At 37.6% G+C, this 20,272-nt stretch overlaps 1 protein-coding gene across 1 annotated transcript in view; it reads left to right on the forward strand.

The window, feature by feature from the left end:
* The window catches only part of ANO2 (anoctamin 2), a 184,715-nt gene extending 164,687 nt beyond the window's left edge, over positions 1 to 20,028 (forward strand). Inside the window, exons 21-25 of the mRNA XM_054056456.1 lie at positions 6,923 to 7,075; positions 7,184 to 7,236; positions 9,286 to 9,467; positions 16,202 to 16,307; positions 17,826 to 20,028. Of these exons, the coding sequence (XP_053912431.1) occupies positions 6,923 to 7,075; positions 7,184 to 7,236; positions 9,286 to 9,467; positions 16,202 to 16,307; positions 17,826 to 18,107 (776 nt within the window). The 3' untranslated portion in view covers positions 18,108 to 20,028. The remainder of the gene's footprint in view (positions 1 to 6,922; positions 7,076 to 7,183; positions 7,237 to 9,285; positions 9,468 to 16,201; positions 16,308 to 17,825) is intronic.
* The last annotated feature ends 244 nt before the right edge of the window (positions 20,029 to 20,272 follow it).

The following is a 20,272-nucleotide window of genomic DNA, read 5'->3' on the forward strand; positions in this document are numbered from 1 at the left end:
ACAATACATCAAGTGGGGAAGCTCCCCAACCCCCTCCCACCCGAACTGCGTAAAAAGGCAGAATGACTGGGATGTAAGAAGAGATATGATATTAAGGACAGGAGGGAAATCTGGCTGCTGTTTCAGAACTTAGTTCTTGATTTTCATATTAATTTACTCAGGCAAGATCCCACTGTTATCAGTGGCGATCTGCTCAACCAGGAATGAAGCAGCTATATAAGCAGTCTATTAACACTAAGCACAAGGAAGCACAAACAAGAAAGTGGGAAAAATGGGCAAGAGAAAAACAGTCCAAGTTTCTCAGGCTACACCCATCTCTGCTGTAGAGCTAGCCTGTGCTCAAGCACCCCAGAGCTGTTCTCTTTCAGTTAATGCATTTTATAAAGCCTCCAAAAGTTGTTCAACTCTTTAAATGTACACATAGGTTCTGTCAGACTAGAATGTTTAGCATCAACCTAAGTTATATCAGTTGCTTAGTGATCCTGTCCCTCACTTCCATCTGTCCCTCAGTCAGCACCTGTACCAGTATGTCCCCACTACCATGTCAGCATCGGTCCCGATGACCTCAGGACTGGTCTACAGCCCAAAGCAAATTTGTCTGTCAATAGGAAGCTCTCTCATTGTTTCCACTAGATGTCATGGGAAGGACAAATGATACTTTGTACAACCCTGTGGATTTCACATCCCTCCTCCCCATTCACAAACCCATGAATGTGTTGAGAGCGATCTTTGCCTCAGGAAGACGTACACAGAGGAAAATGGCTACTTGCAATTTTGTCTTTTTTTAGTCAGGAAAGCTGCCATATTGAGGCTTTGTGCTAACAACTTGTGACACTGGCCCTAAATAAGGACTCAAATATTTTTCCCACACCAAGGTTTTAAAAAGATAATGAAATGGACAGCTAGGAAAGATATGGGAAATACAAGGGGGGAAAAAAAAAATCACTTTTCTTGGATAAAAACCTCCTATTAATAAACTGCAGTGCTAGTTCTCTTGAAGGATTTTGCTACAACAGTTCTGAACTGATTAAGGGAGAGTCAGCAGCTGCAGTGTTGACAATGCACACAAATTCAGAGTACCCAGTGTTAGGAATGTTTATTTCATGGAGTCTGACTCTTGCACAAAGTTGTATTGCAACAGTTATTAGTTAAGAAAGTGAAGCATCTAGCTAGGAGAAAGTGCAGTAAAGTATAACATAGAGTAAGCGTTTAGTTCAGGACTTTGATGTAATATAGAGTAAGCATTAAGACCAAGGCATTTAGAATTAAGGTATTAAGTCACATATACATCTAAAAAAAAAACAAAAAAAAAGAAACCTAGGAGGGTAAACCCCCAAGTCTAAAATCAGGCAGACTTCCAGCTTCAGTGGGATTTTACAGAAAGTGGTGGTGTGGAAGGAAGAGGTCAACACTTCACCAAGGCAAATAAATTGCAAGCTTTCCTTTGAGGGAAGCTTTTGTGGATCACATCATCAGTGAGCTGAACTCTGGATCTGACTTAAGAACTTCTTTCTTGAACAGACTTTGTCAGTTTGTCAGTCAATAAAATGTCTGCACTTAGTTTTGATTTGCTCCAGAGAAATTTCTGATGACTGGTTGTTTTGATATTATTGACTGATACATATCTGTATTTTTTAGCAGACACTTTTCAGCAGAGACACTCTTAATGCTCCTGAATGATCTGAAAACTTTCCTCAAAGAATCCTGAAACACAAATTGTCACTGTCAGCGTGTCAATTTGTCATTAGTACTTTATGTTTCTAAAACTGTGACTTTTCACCCAGCCCAATGTACCAGATCGTATGCACTACCAGAATAGGTAGCATGTACAGCAATTGCTAGTAGCAAGATTCTGACAATTGTAACTAGCTTGCACTGAAAGGAGTTGTCAAGAAACTGATGTTTAGAGTAGCACAGGCTCCAATACCAGCTGAATATTGTATGTGAATGTGTGAAATGATACTACTACTATTTTCTTGAGAAGAAACATGACATCAGCAATGACTTTGAAATTCTTATTTCATTTGGTCTTCCCTTCTCCAGTCCAACCCCTTTAAGTCCAAGGCTCATGTGACAATTAAATGAAATTATTTTTCTCAAGAAGATATAATAGAGGGTTGAATAATCCATTAAAAATCAGTAGCAAAACTCTGGTTTTGAATTTTGAGAGGAAAATTGTCAGATCCAATGTATGTAGCTGCCAGCTACCATAAGGATTAATTTTAGAGGTTTGGAAGAATTTCCCCTAAAGCAGGAAAAGTCATCAAAAAGGCAATGTGTGAGGCATCAAAAGAAAAAAAAAAAAAAGAAGAAAAAGAATCATTGAAGAGAAACTTGCATTTTTCTATAATCTCTATAATGAAGATGGATATGAAAATATCATCTCAGCTTGGTGTGTGTAGGCATGTTCCATACATTTATTACCAAAGAGTAGTAAATTACATGTTTTCTTTAGTTTTTCAGCCAGACTTATTTGAATATTGATAATTTTCTTCTTAGGACTTGGAAAGTCGCTTATCACAGGAGTTTCCATTGTTTACATCCAGTAGCACGTGATCCTGTGACAGATTTTGTTGATACAGAAGTAACGAAAAAAAGGAACAGAATCATAAACAATTACCTTATCTTAGTTTAGCTCACACTAGTCACACTAATCAGTATGCAAATCTGGTAGAATCTGTGTGATATTCACCATCGAAGGCTTCATACTGGGAGTGATTCTATATGCCTTACACAAGAGCACCACCCAGCATTCTCCAGATCCATCATTTTAAAGCCTTGATCTGTACTCTTAATCATAATTTGGAGGCCAGATTTAGAGTCACAGTGTGTGCTCTGTCTGTCTTTGTTGGGATTGAGTTCTGTTCAGGTTCTGCTCACAGAGGAACAGCTTCTGTGAAAAGTGGGCTTCTGAGAAGTGTTGTGGTCTGACAGATGCTGGTTTTTAGCATGTCTTTTATAGATTTTGTTTCAGGGCCCAGGAGGACTAAGCCTGGGTGAGATATTGCAGGTGTGGCATCAGCAGTTAAGAACATCATGGACTGGCTCTGAGGCTTTGTCTCTCTCCTGCATAAATCCGACAGTAAAGGTGACTTGTTCTGGGCACCAATAGTATGTGGTTTGGGCTTTTTCACTCATCAGAAATACAGTGTGTCACTGACACCTCATCTCTTCTCCTGTTTTGATGCCCCAGGAGAAGACATTATTTCCCATATCCTTAACTTTCCCTTATCCACCAACTTTAACCATTTCGTTCACTAGCTTGTGCCATGAGGGTGGGTAATCTCTATCTCTGTTGTCTCCAACCTGGCCTGCCAGGCAAGTGGGAAAGCTACGAAAGGGGGTGAATATTCAGAAGTCCAATTCCTGGCACAGATCTCTTCAGCCTTTTGTCTCAAAGCACAGCTGAATAAACATCCAACTCAGGTAGGACTTCTATGTGGATCGTAGAGTTGTACGTGAACAATAGAAGAGCTTTGTGTGGAAACACGGCATAAACATGAACATAAAAAAGGGTATTTTCGGACTGCCGTCAAGTCCTTTTGCTAAAATTAGGGTGTCTTAGTATCAGTTGTACTTGATGGAACAGTCTTTGTGAGTGCCCTAGAAGTAACGTAAATGTTTCCACTGTGACTGGACAGGCACCCAGAGAACTCCAGGAAGTTCAAACTAGATTGCTTCTGACACCTGTATTCTACAGCAGAGTCCTCTGTTTTTAATCCATGCAGCTTTGTTGATTTACTTGTTTCCAGGAATACAGACTGAACTAAACAAGTACCTTTAAACTGACAAGTTTGTTCTCAGACTGCTTATTTTGAATGATTGTTTGCTAGTTTACTGCACAAGACCATCTAAATTATGATGTGCTTAGTTATTTTTGTTTTGTTTTGGGGTTTTTTTTTTTGCCTGCTTTTTGCATCATTCATGCTTTAATAAAAAGAAGGCTAGAAGACTGAAGAGATCTCAAGACGGCCACACAAACACTTCTGGCATAGACTTTTCTATGAAGGTGAATTTTCACAATTGTCCAGAAGTCCTCTGCATACCTTGAACATTCTTTCATGAACTTGGAAAAAAATTAAACTGTGTTTTCCCAGGCAATGAATAAAAGGAGCTGCAAACAACATCAAAGCAAATGTGTGTGGGGTTTATATTTAAAACATTGCAAATATATCTTTTTTTTCCTTTTTAATAGAATCCTCCCTGATCTGCTTCTGCTAAATTCACTTAAAATAAAGCATATTTTGGTGCTATGTATTTTTCTACGCATTTCACAATTTTTTGGGGGACATTGCTCTACCATCTGTTTTTATTTCCTTGTTAATTCCTTTTCCTGACTCTGAACATAAAATATTCAGGAAAGTATGATTTCAGGGATAAGATGTTTGTATACTTTCAAAAAAGCTCCATCTGAGTGTATGTTAGCATATACCCTTTATCTCAAAGTAAAATGAGAGTGAAAATTAAAAGGACGTACATATAATACAGAGATAATATTTTATTTCACAAATGTACTGTCTCTGAGAAGAGAAAAGCAGGAATACCAGTAAGAAGACTTGCAATCTGCACACAAGAAAAAGTTCATGCAAGAGAAGGTCCTGGAGAAAGCTGTTTTTCAGTCAGTCACATGTAGGCTGTGACAACAGTTCCTAATAAAATTATTTTAACGTGAATAGTTATGCTATGTAAACACGTAATTTTCACAAAATGTGCAACAGATTCCTCCAATAGTGAAAAGAGAACTTATATATGGATTTGCCAAGAAAGAAGTCACAATAAATAGGGCCTCATACACATCAATCTTTTTTTTATACTATTTACGTATCATATATTTATATTACATTATCATCTAATGTAATATAATAATCATATTATTACTTATATACATATACATGTATTACATATATACACATATACAATATGTAATAATAAATTTATATTACTGTTTAGATAAGTCAAACTTAGATTTATTAGTTTAATCTTACTGGGATTACTGCCTCTGCATTTGGGTAGCATGCTTGTCAGTCTCTTTCCTCTTCTTCTACTCATTAGTTTTCTAGGCTAATAAACTTCTCTCACTTCCCTGAAGTATACTTTACTTTAGAATTACTTTAGTATTTCTTTACTTTAGTACTTTAGAAAAAAAGTGGCATTGTTACAAGAAAATTATTCATTCTCATATCTCTGATGCCTCCTGCTTTCCATGGAAGACACAGCCTTTTAGGCAATTGTTAATTCCCCAGCACCTTGAAGGAAAACAAGTCAGCCCTCTTCAGACTCTAATTGTATGCAAATTAGACTTATCCAGACCAGGTAGATTCTGAAGTGCCACTGAAAGAAGGGGAGATTCAGGATACTCTGCCCAGCCAAAAAACTTGCTTGGAGGGACTTGGATTTCTACTACATTATTCCAAGAATTACTAGAGCATGGAAAACTGTCAGAAAAACACAGTTGTGTCAGCATTGTTCTTCTGCAGTGTAACATATGTTCCTTAGCTACTTAGAAGATAATTTGTCTGTGTGAAGACACTTCCTCCTGTGACATAAAAAAAGAGACATAGTTCACTCAGAAAACAATGTAGTCTTTTTGTTTATATCATTACTTTACCAGAGCCTAACTGAACTCTGTGGTGCTAGTAGTCTGGTACTGAGAACAAGATGATACAAGATGTCCTTTCTGCTTCAAAGGGACCGGGTTTTCTTTGGCTGGCTGGTTGGTTAGTTGGATTTTTTTCCTTCGTGGAAGAAGCCAGGCTTATTAGTTGTACATCTGTTCTAGCAAGCATGGAGAACTCAGGAGTTCTGTCCTTCATCGCAATGATACTTATTCTTTAGGACTAGTGCTTCTGTCTCCCAAACTACTTTACCTGAATTGCAAAAAAAAAAAAAAAAAAAAAAAAAAAGGAAAAATGTAATAGCATTCTCCTCTGCTAGGACTTTAAAAGGAAGAACATCTAACTTTGGAGGATATCAATGAGATAAGGAGGGACAAAAGTGCTGTACGCCACAGGCTCATGCATTCACAAACATACCTATTGAGTTTCTGCTCTTGAAAGGCTGTTACCAAGTTTTTCAAAGGAAGCTGGGAAGAAATAGTGACACCTTGTAGATTTTCTCCTCCTGCTTACTTGTGTATCAGGACAGGGTACAACAGAATAGTCTTAATCAGTTAGTTATGTATAAATGCAGCCAAAGAATGCACAGGTATGGGAGACATAGTCTGACTGGTGATTGGTGGAGATTCTGCAGCAATTGTTTCTGGTGCTTCATACACCAATTCCCCTGATTGTTCAATGGTAACTCGTTCAAACTGATCACTGTCCTTCTGCTTTTCCTGCGTGGTCAATGTAACAACAGGTGTGCTCACCTTCACCAACAAAAAACAACAGAAAAATGTTAGACATTCAGTTAATCACCCAGGCAAACACTTTATTAAATGTTTAACAATGCAATAAGATGGCATCTGAAGGTTTTGCAGCAACAGCCAAAGGACATAAAGTCTAGCAGGAGAAAGATGTTGGTTGGATTTGCTTGCAGTTTTTACTAACAGACTGTGAAGTCCAGTTGCAGCATTTCTTTTTGGAAGTGGAGGTGATGTCTGGTGAGCTGGCCAGCAACAATTAGCTATTTGGTAGCTATTTGGTGAAGAATAGAATCTGAACCCTTTGTCCTTTATTAAATGTTATTTACATTGGCTTATGCTTGTGCCAGAGACCAGAGTTATTATTAGAAATATTCATAAAGCATAGTGACAAACCTTTCTCTCTTTCATGTACTTGCTTTGTGATATTCGTTACAGGAACCAAATTCTAGAGTTTTATGTGGTTTGTAAACCACAAAGTTCATCAATGATTTGCTGTCAGCTGCGCTAACCAGCTCCCTTCAGATGACACAAAAAAAACATTGCATATTTCTCTTCCAGTTATCCAGTTTGGCTTTGTCACACTCTTTGTTGCCTCCTTCCCTCTGGCACCTCTCTTTGCTCTTCTGAATAACATCATAGAAGTCCGTCTTGATGCAAAAAAGTTTGTTACTGAACTGAGGAGGCCAGACACAGTAAGAGCAAAAGATATAGGTAAGTAATGAAAAAACCATTTTACAGTGAAGATGACACAAAAAATTCAATAAGGAAGAAGAAAAAATTATAGTAAAACCGTTAATAAGTTCTGTTTTTCACTTACAGGAATTTGGTTTAACATTTTGAGTTGTATCGGAAAGCTTTCTGTTATCATTAATGTAAGTATTTGGTTACACCTGTTTCTAATCATGACCTTGGCAGCTTATATTGTATATCCAACATAATTTAAAAATAAAGTCTTATTTTCCACCCAGTTCATTCATGTGCAGGTGCAAAACAGTATTTAATTACAAACAAGATGATAATTCACTCCTCTCATTCTGTCTATCCTTGTATTATATAGGACAGGAAAACTATTTCAAAACAGAACAAGTGACAGGGATGCAAGCAAGCTGCACTTGAGATAACTGATAAAGATCTACTTATTTATACCCATGCCTTTTTCTGTTACTCTGCTAGTATAACCAGTGGTATGATGTAAATATAACATCTCAAATCCTAGAAGCAGAAAGTCCTTAACTAGACAACATTAGTGTTTTTTTCTGATATATGCAGGTATGATTATATTACAAAACATAATTTCTCCCACAGAGCGAGTATTTTTTTAAAAGCAGTTTTTTTCTTTCTGAGTTGGGTTTCACATTCCCCGAGCTACAAAAGCTTAATGGAAAAATATATTCTTTCATAGAACAAGAGTGATTAAATAAATACAATATGTGTTTGGTATACAGATATATTGTTTACTGTTCTACATATATTCCTTAAGAAAGTTTTCCCTTTATATGCTTTAAGATAAGAAAAGACTTATGTACCAGGGTTTTAATCATAATACTATCTAGTGTTTTTTAACCCACAGAATCATAGAATCATTTAGGTCGGAAAAGACCTTTAGTATCATCAAGTCCAACTGTAAAATATCAAAGAATTGAAAACACTTTAGAAAGGGAGATAATTGATAATTACCACTACTGAAGGGGAAACTTTTGCAGAAGTGTTATGCAGTTTCTCTTGAACAATAGCTTCCAGAACAACACTTTGTAGCAATATGCAAGCTATCATTATGACTGGGAAAACTACAATAACTCTAGAGAAGCAGTGTTATTTGACTTGGGTGGAGCATTGTTCACTTATGGCTTGGCAGTTTCCAATATTTAAGTTATGAAATCTATGCAGTCCTGCATATACCCATAATTTTGTTGTCAAGCATGGATTTCAGGTTTCCAGTGCTGATCTATGCTGGATGAACAAAACTCTGTACCTTCTCAATTTTATCTGAATAGACTTTGAGATTTATGATCCTTCATTGTTTTCTGTGTCAAACAAAATCCGAACATTTCTTTTTCCTGGGGATTTTGTTAAAATATCAGGTAGTTAGCTACTTTTTCTTTCAGCTTTTAGAGTATTTTCACTATGTGAGAAGGTTCTTAGAAGGGTTTTCCCAGTGCATTAAATGCAAAATAGATAATTTAGGTGAACTTAATTAAATAATCCCTTTCTTTATCAAAAGAAACACAAATATGTGCATACTCAATTGAAAAAAAAAAAATACTGAAACCAGTTCTGCTGTTCCAGCTGAATAATATTGATCCAGAAGAACTATTTAGCAAAATATCATTTTAGATATATTTAATGTTTTCTTATTGCTATGATCTAGATACTTCTGTGTCTGATTCTCTTCACAAATATACCAGTTTTATACCAACATGAGCTGCATCAATGTCAGATATGTAAATCATGATGCAGAGGGGAAAACAGAGGATGACTACCTTACACACATCTAGTTTATCTCAGATAACATTGTGTAACTACAACAAATTATGCTCCAAACTTTACCAGTTACCTTTCATGTCTTGTTGAAGATTTTTAAAATTAATGACAATCCTCCTAATGTCTCAAGGGATGGAAAGAGTTGTAGAAATGTACAGTGTATTAATTGCTTTGGCTACCCTATGATCTAAGAAATATTCTACTTCCCTAACTACAACTTTCTGCTGGTGAGACAGAGCAAGTCACTGTGCATTTATAGAAGTATACTTTCTGTACCAGGTCTGGTCATCTAACTCTCACTTCATAACCCCTCTAAACTTAATTGACTTTACTTGAATTTAAACTTACTTTGAAATTATCACCTGAATTAAATTAGTCTGAAACATGTTAAACATAGATTCACATTGCTGTCTTTTCATTGGTGTTTTTTCATCTCTCAGGCTTTCGTAATTGCTGTCACATCTGATTTTATTCCACGCCTTATGTATCAATACGCATACAGTCAAAATGGAACCATGCATGGCTTCATAAATCACACGCTTTCATACTTCAATGTCAGTCATCTCAAGGCTGGAACACAGCCAGAAAACTCCCTGTTTGCCCAGGATGTTTTGTTCTGCAGGTATAGTACTTTTAATGACAGTTTGTAGAGTAAAAGTAATTTCTTTGGGTCTTTTGTGAGAGATATTTTTCCAAGTGGGAACTGATAATATTTGTACCTTTGCGGACGTGGTTTTAAGAGTACAGCTTTTAGAGTATTTTCACTATGTGAGAAGGTTCTTAGAAGGGTTTTCCCAGTGCATTAAATGCAAAATAGATAATTTAGGTGAACTTAATTAAATAATCCCTTTCTTTATCAAAAGATTTAACTTTCATTGAAAGCAAAGAGGTTTTAAAATACACCCCCCACTAGTTAGAACCAGGCTTTCTTTTTCTTTATTACGTCCAGTTTCACTTAATAAGATCTGAGTTGTCAATATAGTCTGCACATTTTTACACCCCGCACCTTTCCTCATCTACATGTCTTATATTTCAGATTAATCTTTTCACAGGGAGGAAACAAGGCTCAATTCACAATATGTCCAAAATGTCTACTGCACAGTTCCTGTTGTGTAGATATCTATGGAGTAGTTCCAGGGCCCTGAAAATAATCTTGCTCTTCTATAAAAATATGCAGAAATCTAAAGAGCTGTTTTAAGGCAGTACAACCCGAGGCTGTTCAAAACTGACTCCTTGGGTCGGTGGTACATTCAACAGCCCATCTCTTCATTTTTGAGTCCCTTGAAATCATACTGTTCTTAGCCTCTGCAATGGCAAGAAATCATCACAAAACGTGCTGTTCAAATTTCTTTGGAAGCAGAGTCTTCATTTACATGTTTTTGCTACACAGAGGTCTTTAATTGGTCTTTTTTTTTGATGCATAAAATGTTTGTGTATGTTCATCGTCTTTTTCTGATGCATGGCAAGGATTTTGAGTCTAGTACTCCTGCTAGTTGCCATCTGAACTTGTCCTGGTTCTAAAACTAGTTTCACCTCTGACTCTCCCAGGGTCATTTTTCAAACTCAGGTCTTTCATTGTGTGTTTTAACTCTGAGAACAAATTTCAACTGAGGTGCTAATGGTGGGATTCCCAGAATACATCACTGTATACTCTAAACATTAGAGTCACTGCAAGGGCACAAAATCAGTTACCAAGTAGAGCAGAATAATAAGACCGATCTTAGAGGAGACATTCACCTACCATTTAGCATCAGATTGGCCTTTTCTTGCCATACTGGTATCTTGAATACTCAGATACTGGTAGAAAATACTGCGAGCATTGTAGATATTGTAAATATCAAAAAGTGATATTTAGTATTGATATTTCTGGTTAGACATTCAGAACTCCTTTCTTCCCACTCACTTGAATTCATTGTCATTGAGAAATATGTGTTCAGAATACAGATAGATTTCTTCATTATTATTTCCAATGATCCCTACATTTCTTCATATCTAACATTCAGAGTGTAGTATTTACAGAACAGATAGGGATAGTTAAAGCAGCTGGAATTTTTTTATAGGATTACAGATAAGTTATGAATATTAGTCTCTTGCATAAATCTGCAAGACCATCTCTCAGAGTGACATAGAAGACTTGTAACTGAAATTAGCTAGGATGCACATATTTTGTCCTATTGAAATCTTTGTCTTCACGTTAAAGTTGGAGAGAGAAATAAATTAAAAAAAAATATTTTAGAAAAATACCCGCCCAAAATTAAATTAATTTTAGATATTTTCCAATTTTACCTTTCTAACAATAAATTAATTTAGAACCAAGAAGCAACTTAAAAGCAAAGAGATAAATTTCCTTTTTAATTATGCTTCTAGCAACTGCTGTAAATTGCCATTCAGAACAGTTCACTTCTTTTCACTGATTATTTAAAGGATCGTATTCTAGCTAGGTTCCTGAAGAAGCCAAAACCCCCCTTGTACTTCTAAATAGCTGCACATTTATAAACATAGAATGCATTCCTATCGTCAACAAAAATGTGGGGTTTTTTCTGATTTTATTAGGGAATAAGAAGTTTAGCTCAAATAGTTTGAGAATGGGTAGATGAAACTTCTTCAGTGAGGCCTACAAGTCATTATCCATCTTAGAGAATATATTAAATATTGTAATGTAATCATTTTCAAGTCTTAAAGTTGACATTATTCAATGTAGTTTGTGCATGTTTATCTCCTGCTCCTGTGCAAGCAAACTTTAGTCGTACTTAGCATACTACTGGCTTTAAGCAAGGTATTTTTCTCACTCAACTATAACCCACAAAAATTATGCATCTCAGTTGCTTCACTGGAAGCAGGGTAAATGCAGAGAGAAATCCGCCCTTCTGTTGCAGCCACTGTTCTTGGGATTGCCTTTGGAAGTGCCTACCTTCTTACCTTTACTACAGTGTGGCCTAGATGAGTGCACAGAAAGACTCCTGACTTTTAAGCAGCTAAGGAGAGAGCATATAACTCAGCACAGCCATCTACCAGTGTCAGGGACTTTGTTAAAGGAATCTCTGCTGCCTCTTGGGAGGAGGTCAGATAAGAATTGAGGACAGAAAGAAAGAAATTTAGCTCTCCAGTGCTTAAAGCTGCATACTGTGCTCTACCTGCTGTGTTGTCGCTAGCAGACCGGGTGCATCTTAAACCTAGAGCTTGTCATCTTTCTTTACTCAAAATGTTGTTCCCTCTGAGGTCTGCTATTCCCCATTTCTGTATGTTGTTTCTTAGTACAATGTTAGACAGGAAGGTATACAGCATTGTCATACTTTCCGATAGATCTGCAAGTTTGTGAAATGCTTTTCTGCTCTCCTTTCCTAGCACTTTTTAATTTGTACCCTCAAATTAGCCTGTGCTTCAACAAGTATCTCAATTGATACGGATCTCCTACTTCACTCTGCCTTTGCTGCTTTGGTGGTATTTACCTGTTCTCATCCACTGGCCTCTATTTATGATGTATGACTGCCAGCATATTTGGCAATGTATTCATCAACAACAGAGATGAAATGCATTCCTCAAATTAGCATGGATTCAACACAGCCAGAATATAAGAACGAAGGAATAATACATGCTAAATATAAAATTAGCCCCTGCCTCATAATATCAAGTCCATGCCACTGAGGAAAAAAAAGAAAAAAAATTATTGTAAACAGGAAGAACATAACAAATATTTCACTATGTACTAGACTGAATGAGAAACAACTATAAGAGCATTCCTATTTTCTTATCAGGAAACAATTAGGAAAAGATATTATTCACATTCACTGTTTCTCATTATCAGCCATGTCATTTGAATCTTATCAAAATCTCAGCTTTGGACAGAACTATCACTGTGATAAAATATGGGGTATCTAGCTTGTGTCCCGAGAGACGGGCAACAAACACAGCCCTTTAAGCTAGAAATAAAATCTGCTTTTCTGTTTCTGGAAAATATGTTGGGAACAAGCTGACCTCTCTTATTCTTAGATTTCTGTGACCTTTAGAGATAAATGTGGTCACAATAAGCCTGCATTTTGCTCCTTACGAGCATTACCAGAGATTAAGGTATCTTAAAAATAACCATAACGAGCCAGAAACAACCCTCCCAACCGTACATCCAGAACACATTCTTTGAATATTTTGAGCAGCATTTTCTACAATGCTGTGAACAATTTGATACTGCTTCCAAATAAACATTGCTGTAATGCCATTCTGATGCATAGCATTAGTTATAATGATTATTTTCAGAGCAAAACAAGATTTGTGTAGTTAAAGGCAAATTAAAAGTAAACCTTGCTAAATTATGTGATGTTTTTATTGGGTTAGCCCTTTTAATCTTTATAATCTGGTATAATAATAGAGTACATGAAAGCATGCTGATCACACTGACAAGAAGAAAGCAGCAGATATGGAATCATTAAAGAGATTTTTCTCTTAACGCAAGTCTGCTCCAACATTCAGCAGATTTCTGAAGTGTCTTTGAAGGAACTCATTTTCGTAATGTGTGGGATAGATCTCATCTACTCCCAGTGATCAACAGTGGATTCTAATATTTTTCCATGAATAATTCTTACATACCCCTGCATTGCTGAAGCACTACTTCCTTGTGATTCATTACGTTTTCTTCAATTTCTTGCGAAAGACCAACTGGAAAAGAAAATTAAACAGATCAATTTATTTAGACTGATTTGCAGTTCCACCTAGATACACATTTTGACTTTTTCTATCAATTTTCCATCCCCCAGAAGACACTTGTGAAGTATACTAGTGTATTTCTCTTAGCTCTGGCTTTAGTTCCGTTTTGTCTGTCTTGCCTAGTCCTCTCCACCCACCCTCACTTCTCCAACATTTCTCTACATTCAGAATGCATTTTTATTTTGTCCCTCAGAACTTTCCTGTCCTCTATTCTTAAACTGCACCAATTACTTCATATTCCTGTCTGTTTTCAGTGGAATTAGAGATGTTTGGTATCTTTGAAATACAATAGCCTTTGCAGCACTGGTCATTTGCTGTTCCTGCCATGCAAGCTGAATAAAATATTTTAAGAATATTTATCTTTAAAAGGGATGATCTTTTCTAAAAAGAAACTACCTGTAGAATATAGTAGTCAGAAAAGGGCCGAGTTATTGCACTTTAAATCCCATGTGCCATAGAATAATTAAAAAGGGATATGGGATAAAGCCCAGCTACCTTGTGTGTAGCTCTGACAACACCTCCCTTCCCAATAAATCATCTGCTAGTGATCTGTTGAATGCAGATTCAGGCATCAGAAGCAGTGTGATTTCCAGCTGAGCCAAGTGAAATTTCCATGGGGTCTGATGTCCTGCAACACTTACAGAGTTTGTGAAGCTCAAAGCATATTAAATGGAAAACCCACCACAGTTGGTGATCTTTCCAGGTGAACTTGGGCTCTGTTTCAAGATTGGGATTGATTTATAGAGGTAGGCAAAATCCGCAACAAACTCAGTGGATTTGATGTTCAAATGCATTAAATTCAAGGGAACAGACAATGGGCCCTGCTGCAGCCCCTGTACACAGATTTTAGCAACACACAGTGGTCTAGACTGTACAGAAAGGTACCAGAAGAGGAATCTCACAGTGCGGACACAGCATAGGGCCAAAGAAGAATCCTGTGTCAGACAGGGCAGAGAGCTTGGCTGCTGTGCACATACTACTGAACAAAGCCAAGGTCTAGCACAGTCCACAGAGCGCTTCCAGAAATTAATACCGCCCCCAATTTCAAGTTGTATTCTCCTCCTCCTCTCTCTTCTCCCTCTTCCCATCGTGAGTTGTACCTTGTGTCTTTTGTCTCCAGAGGTGCAGCACAGAATTATATACAGCATTTCAGGCTGAATTTCTTGGAAGGGCAGAGGGGAGGGCAGCATGTAGAAGGTTGTGTGGATTGTAAATATATAATTTAATATGCGAAGCCATGTGGATAGAACCTGAAGGTAATTTTGTAAGCGCACCTGCAAACTGAAGCTGACAGATTTTATATATGAACCTTCTCCATTACCCCCCGATAGAGGCTTTTTCACAGTCTAATGAATCTTACTGTCAGGAAGGGTTTTGTGGTATTCAAAACAGATTTTCCCCTTTCTTAATTTCATCCCATTACTCCTAGTCAAACACTGTGAACAGCACTAAATTATCCCTTTCAGTCCTAAGGGCACAATTTGTGTATGGTTATCATGTCCAACTGTGGCTGTTACTTACCAAAATGGAGAAATACATGTGCTCTTCTTTAATCTTTTCTGGTGAGTCAGTCTCCTCGGCTGCTGGATTGTTTTGCTGAACTGCCTTCAATTTGCTGCTGTTTCTTGTTCTTTTTTTTCCCTCTTTTTTTATTCCATTTTTTTATTTCCCCCCCCCCCCCCCCCCGCCTCTGAAATCCCCACAGCTGAATGGTTGAATGCAGCATTCCAGGTGTGGCTTTACCTGAGCTGTTCAGAGAAGAGCTAATACCCCCCAGCACCATCATGCCTTTTGTTTATACATCCACAAGTCATACTGTCCTGCTGCCATATATCAAACTTGTGTTAACTTGCCAGCCACTGTAAGCCCCAAGCTACTTTCATTGCATTTTCTTTCAAAATCTATCCTTCCAAAGATCCTTCAATTGTTTTGTTTTTAATTATTTTCCATTTCCCCAGATTATTCTCATTGTGTTTCCTGTCTGTATTTCTTATTGCTTTCTGTGTTTCCTGCTATTTGCAAAACTTTCCAATTTAGGAGCATCTGTGACTTTTATTAGCCTGTTGTTTCCAAATGATTGATAATAATACTAAAAGCATCATTTTTTACACCAAACCACTAAAGCTCTGCTTTATCCTGTCTAAGGCCAGACAGTTAATTTAGGAAGTGCCTTTCCCATGGCTCCCCCTGTCGTTAATGCAAAGACGGAAACCGCCAAAGCATGAGTCAGATTTTATGTTGACTGAAGTATTCCCTAAATTAATCAAGGTTTAGGTGAGATGATTACAGGTGTATCTCCTTTAGTCTGAAAATACTTTGGACTATCTCTATGCTTTCATGTTACCTTCTATTCCCTGTAGACTGAGATGAATGAAAAATAAAATTAAAAAAAAATCCTGGAAAATCTGGAAATTTCCAACATTAGAACGATATTCTGATTTTGCTTACAACTGTGAAATGCAGACTAAGCTTGCTAAATTCAGTGGACATAGTCCAGCTCTAATTCTGGAATTATATTTCATAATAAGGGTTGAAATAGGAACATCTGGAGGATTTGATTCTTTAGGCTTTATGATTGGAAAATCATGTTAATCAAAGCAATTGGTGCAGGAAGACATTGCTGGAATTGTGTGATAACTAAGCCATCTCTATTGACAGGTTCAAAGACTACAGAGAGCCACCTTGGTCCAAAAATCAGTATGAGTTTTCCAAACAGTACTGGGCAGTCTTATCTGCTCGCTTGGCTTTTGTTATTCTGTTTCAGGTAAGTCTGTTGAGTTACTGCAATTTCAGTCACAGAAATACCATAATAAAAGGGTTGAAATGCATATGACAAAGAAGCCCATGTCCAATAGAGCTTTTCTACCTGATGTGCTTGCTTAAGTGTCAGTGACCTGCAGGACAGGTTCTCCCTTCGGAGCACGGTGGCAAACTTCTTCAGCAGATGTTTTCCCTCCTTTCATGGAAGGGAAACTCCACAGCCTGCATTAGCCCCTGGCACTAGCAGTGAACCCCAAGACACCCCAGGCTGTTGAATGTTTCAATTAAGTGGACTCTATCAGCCTTTACACACTCAGAGTACCACTTGTAAAAAGCACATTGATGATATCAGGGGTAGTTAAATGCTGTTCTTTACCCAAAGCAAGAAATAAACAGAAGTAATAAATGCAAGGTCTATTGCTACTTCCTACAACTAAATGGAGTAAATTCCACCCAATGCGGAGACTTCGTTGCCAAGGGATTTACTGTTATGGCTTGCCTTCCAAATGCAGAAGCCTTTTCTCCTCCAAGATCTGGGTTCCCTCCACAGTCAAATTAGACCCACCCATCTCTCAATCTTTTCTCCTAACCTATATGATATTCCTAAGTGTGATTGTGAGTCTTGCCTGGTTTATGTTGCCTCTTCTGTTTCTTTGCTCTGTCTTCAGTAATTTTCCACCACTGGCTGCAAAACATTTGAAAGCAATTGGTTATGCTGGGCTTCAAATAGCCTGCCTGTTGTTCTGCCAGAGTACATTCCCTGGTTAATTAGTTCCATTGTCGCAGATGGGGACGAAGGCTTCATGCTAGTAGCCTTGTCAGCAAATGTTCTCACATATTTTGAGGCATTACACAATACAGCAGTTTTCAAAATATTATCATGATAATATAAATCGCAAAGCATAATTTAACTATAAATTTCACAAACAATCAAACCTTTTTGCCCAGTCTGCTTACTGTCTCTGTGTTATGAACATCACCTGTAATGACATGGACATCTGAGGTTCAGGGTTGTGGCTTGCATGCTGTGTTAGTGTGAAAATATCCTCCTTGTTAACAGACAGAAGGATTTGAGAACAGAATGACCATTAAAGTTGTCTGCTGTCTGCTCAGGCCACATTGGAAACATATGGGTATGATTGTGTTGGAGGACATTTCCGCTGATGTTGCCCTTGTAATGGATTCTGAACTCAGTGTCAATAAATTCGATGTTGAGGACTGAGCACCAATGGACACCTGTAAAGAATAAGCCTTTTTTAGCTACTTAGGCCATGAATCATTTGATGAGCCCAAGTCTTTTCCCATTTCAAGCCTAACTGAACGATGTGTTTAATACAGTTGCTTCACTGGGGGGAGTTGTGCACAAACGTGAACTAAGGCTTTACTCAACTTCTTAATACCTCACACTGTCAGCAAAATGTGTTTGATACTGCCTCATAGCTAAAGCAAATGTTTAGTTTTGGTCTAGTGTGAGTATTTTGGATTTTTCTTACTTGCTCCACGTCTGATGCTATATTTGCAGAACTTGGTAATGTTCCTCAGTGTTATGGTTGACTGGATGATTCCGGACATCCCCAAGGACATCAGTGAACAGATCAAAAAAGAGAAGAGTGTGCTTGTTGACTTCTTCCTGAAGGAGGAGCATGAAAAACTGAAGCTGATTGAAAGCTTTATCACACGCGACAAGCAGAAACACAAAAGCGGGACCAAAGGCGAAAGAATCCGGGCTGCCAGCTTCTGTCAGCTTAACCGAAGTCAGAAAGGCAGCTTTGCCTCCTTTAGCTCACAGCACACAGAAGTGTGACTCCTTAGGGGAAGGTAACATACTATGCTTACCTCTGCGATACCTGCTTACTGAGACATGATTCTAAACCTGGAGCAAGGGAGGGAGAGGCAGTCAAAAAAGAGACAGGGAGGAAAAAGGAGGCTTCTTTGCTTCCTTAGAAACTCCATAAGTAAGGGTTACGTCACATTTTATATGCTATGTGGGCTGCAGCATTTTCAGTCTTTATCAGTGCAAGACAAGGGCTATACTGTGTCCGTAGCTGGTCCTTACGGTGATGCATGTGGGTTCGGTAGGCACACAGGAATTCTCACTCATGCGGTCTCCCTGACAAGACTGCAGCTGTCCCTGCAGGCACCCTGTGGGGCACAGAGAATAGAAAGAGCACTCCTGCCCTAGTATCTGTCTTTTGGCAGATATGACCATCCACAGAAAAGTGCACACCATGTGTGGTCTCACAGTGAGACCAGTGGATGGTTTGTAAGCATGTGGAGTCTCAAGGAGTCATTGTGCCTTCCTAACTTACACTACCATTTGGTGCTGTCTCTGTAGAGCATGTGGGGCTGTTGTTAAGGGCACAAAGCTGTGGGAACAGAAGGAATGAAAATCGCTCCGCACTTTCGTCTACAGATACATTGTGTTTTGCTTAGCAGGAGCTTGAATGCTCCTTAGCAGGAGCTTGAGCAGAGAGGCTACAACATATGCAAAAGAATGAAGTAAAGCTGCTAGAACCAGGGAAGCTCATTGTTATTCATTGTCCTGAACAAAAAAAAAAAAAAAAGCCTTGCATGTTCAATTCTCCTCTCACTTAGACTGGGAATTCAGCCAGCATCAAGAGAAATCTGCCACTAAACTAACATCAGTGAGAAGCTGAAGAGTGAGAATGGAATGAAGCCCTGTAAATCATGTGGCATTTTCATGTGCGTTGCACATAAAGTAACAAAAGTTGCTGCTGTTGTGCATTTCCTGTAAAGTAAAATATTTTGCAGAACTGTATTTCATTGGAATATAAACATATTCGCTAACCAAGCTTTTGTCTACAACCATTTAATGAATGACTTAATTCTGTTATAAATGAAAATAAAACTTTCTTAAAAACAACCTGTTTCTTTACACTGTATATTCTGCAGCAAACTCAACTTGAAATTCAGAGCCTGGATAAAAGATTTTTTTTCTCATTTTGTCCTCAACAATGCTTTCAAAACTATCAGAAATGCAAACCAAAAGAAGTGCTTCAGTTTCATGCATTATATAAAATATTATTGCTCTTTAATATTATAATGGCTTTTTTTTATATTTCTGAAGTCTAAGAATTTATTTATTGTCTTAAATGGAAAGATTATTTTCCATGAGAAATTTTGGTAATTAAATGAGAGTTGTGAAAAGATTTTTTTGTTCTCATTCATTACTCAAACTTAAGAAAATGAAAATGGAAGAACTGCTTCAGTGTGGACTGCAATTAAAAGCTTGATTTTGGAGTTACATTCTTTAAATTTCATTTATGGTTATTGGTCCCTTCAGTCAAATTTGAAATGATAACATCAACCTGAATAAAGCAGCAAATGTTTAACTTTGTAAATGAAGAAGTCTGACCTCTCCAAATGCTTTGTTCTCTTTCTCCTGTCAAAACTCATTTGCTGACTTTTAAATAAATTCAAAGAGAGTTGTTCCCCCTTCTGAATCTGTTGTTTTGTTGCTGTACTTTCTAATAAATAACATTGAGCTAGAGCTCAGTTTTGCACATCTCAGTTGGACTATGTATGCTCAAGACTACAAATACAGCTTGTAAATGTGCAAAGATGTATAGCATGACAATGTTTCTCCCTTTTTAATAACATATATTATCTAAATAAGCTACTTGAAGAGCTCCTAGCACAAGGTACCGTGTATAAACTGTTGACTGTGTATTGACTCTGTATGTATACGATGTTTCTAATTGATTGAAATAGATAGGAAAACAGTCACATTCTTAAATAAATTAAGATTTTCTTAGTATAAATACCTCGCAGTCACTCATTGTCATGTGAACTACATCCTTTGCCAACCCAAAAGTAATGTTATTGCATCTTGGGGAGCCCCAAATGATGAGCTTTGTATGACCCAAACACAGCTATTAAAATTTAGGTAGGTTCCATCTGCTGTCACCGGAGAGAGAACGGCACCATCAACCAGCTCCTCATTGCATC

The sequence above is a fragment of the Cuculus canorus genome, chromosome 1, assembly GCF_017976375.1.
Source record: "Cuculus canorus isolate bCucCan1 chromosome 1, bCucCan1.pri, whole genome shotgun sequence".
NCBI lineage: Eukaryota > Metazoa > Chordata > Aves > Cuculiformes > Cuculidae > Cuculus > Cuculus canorus.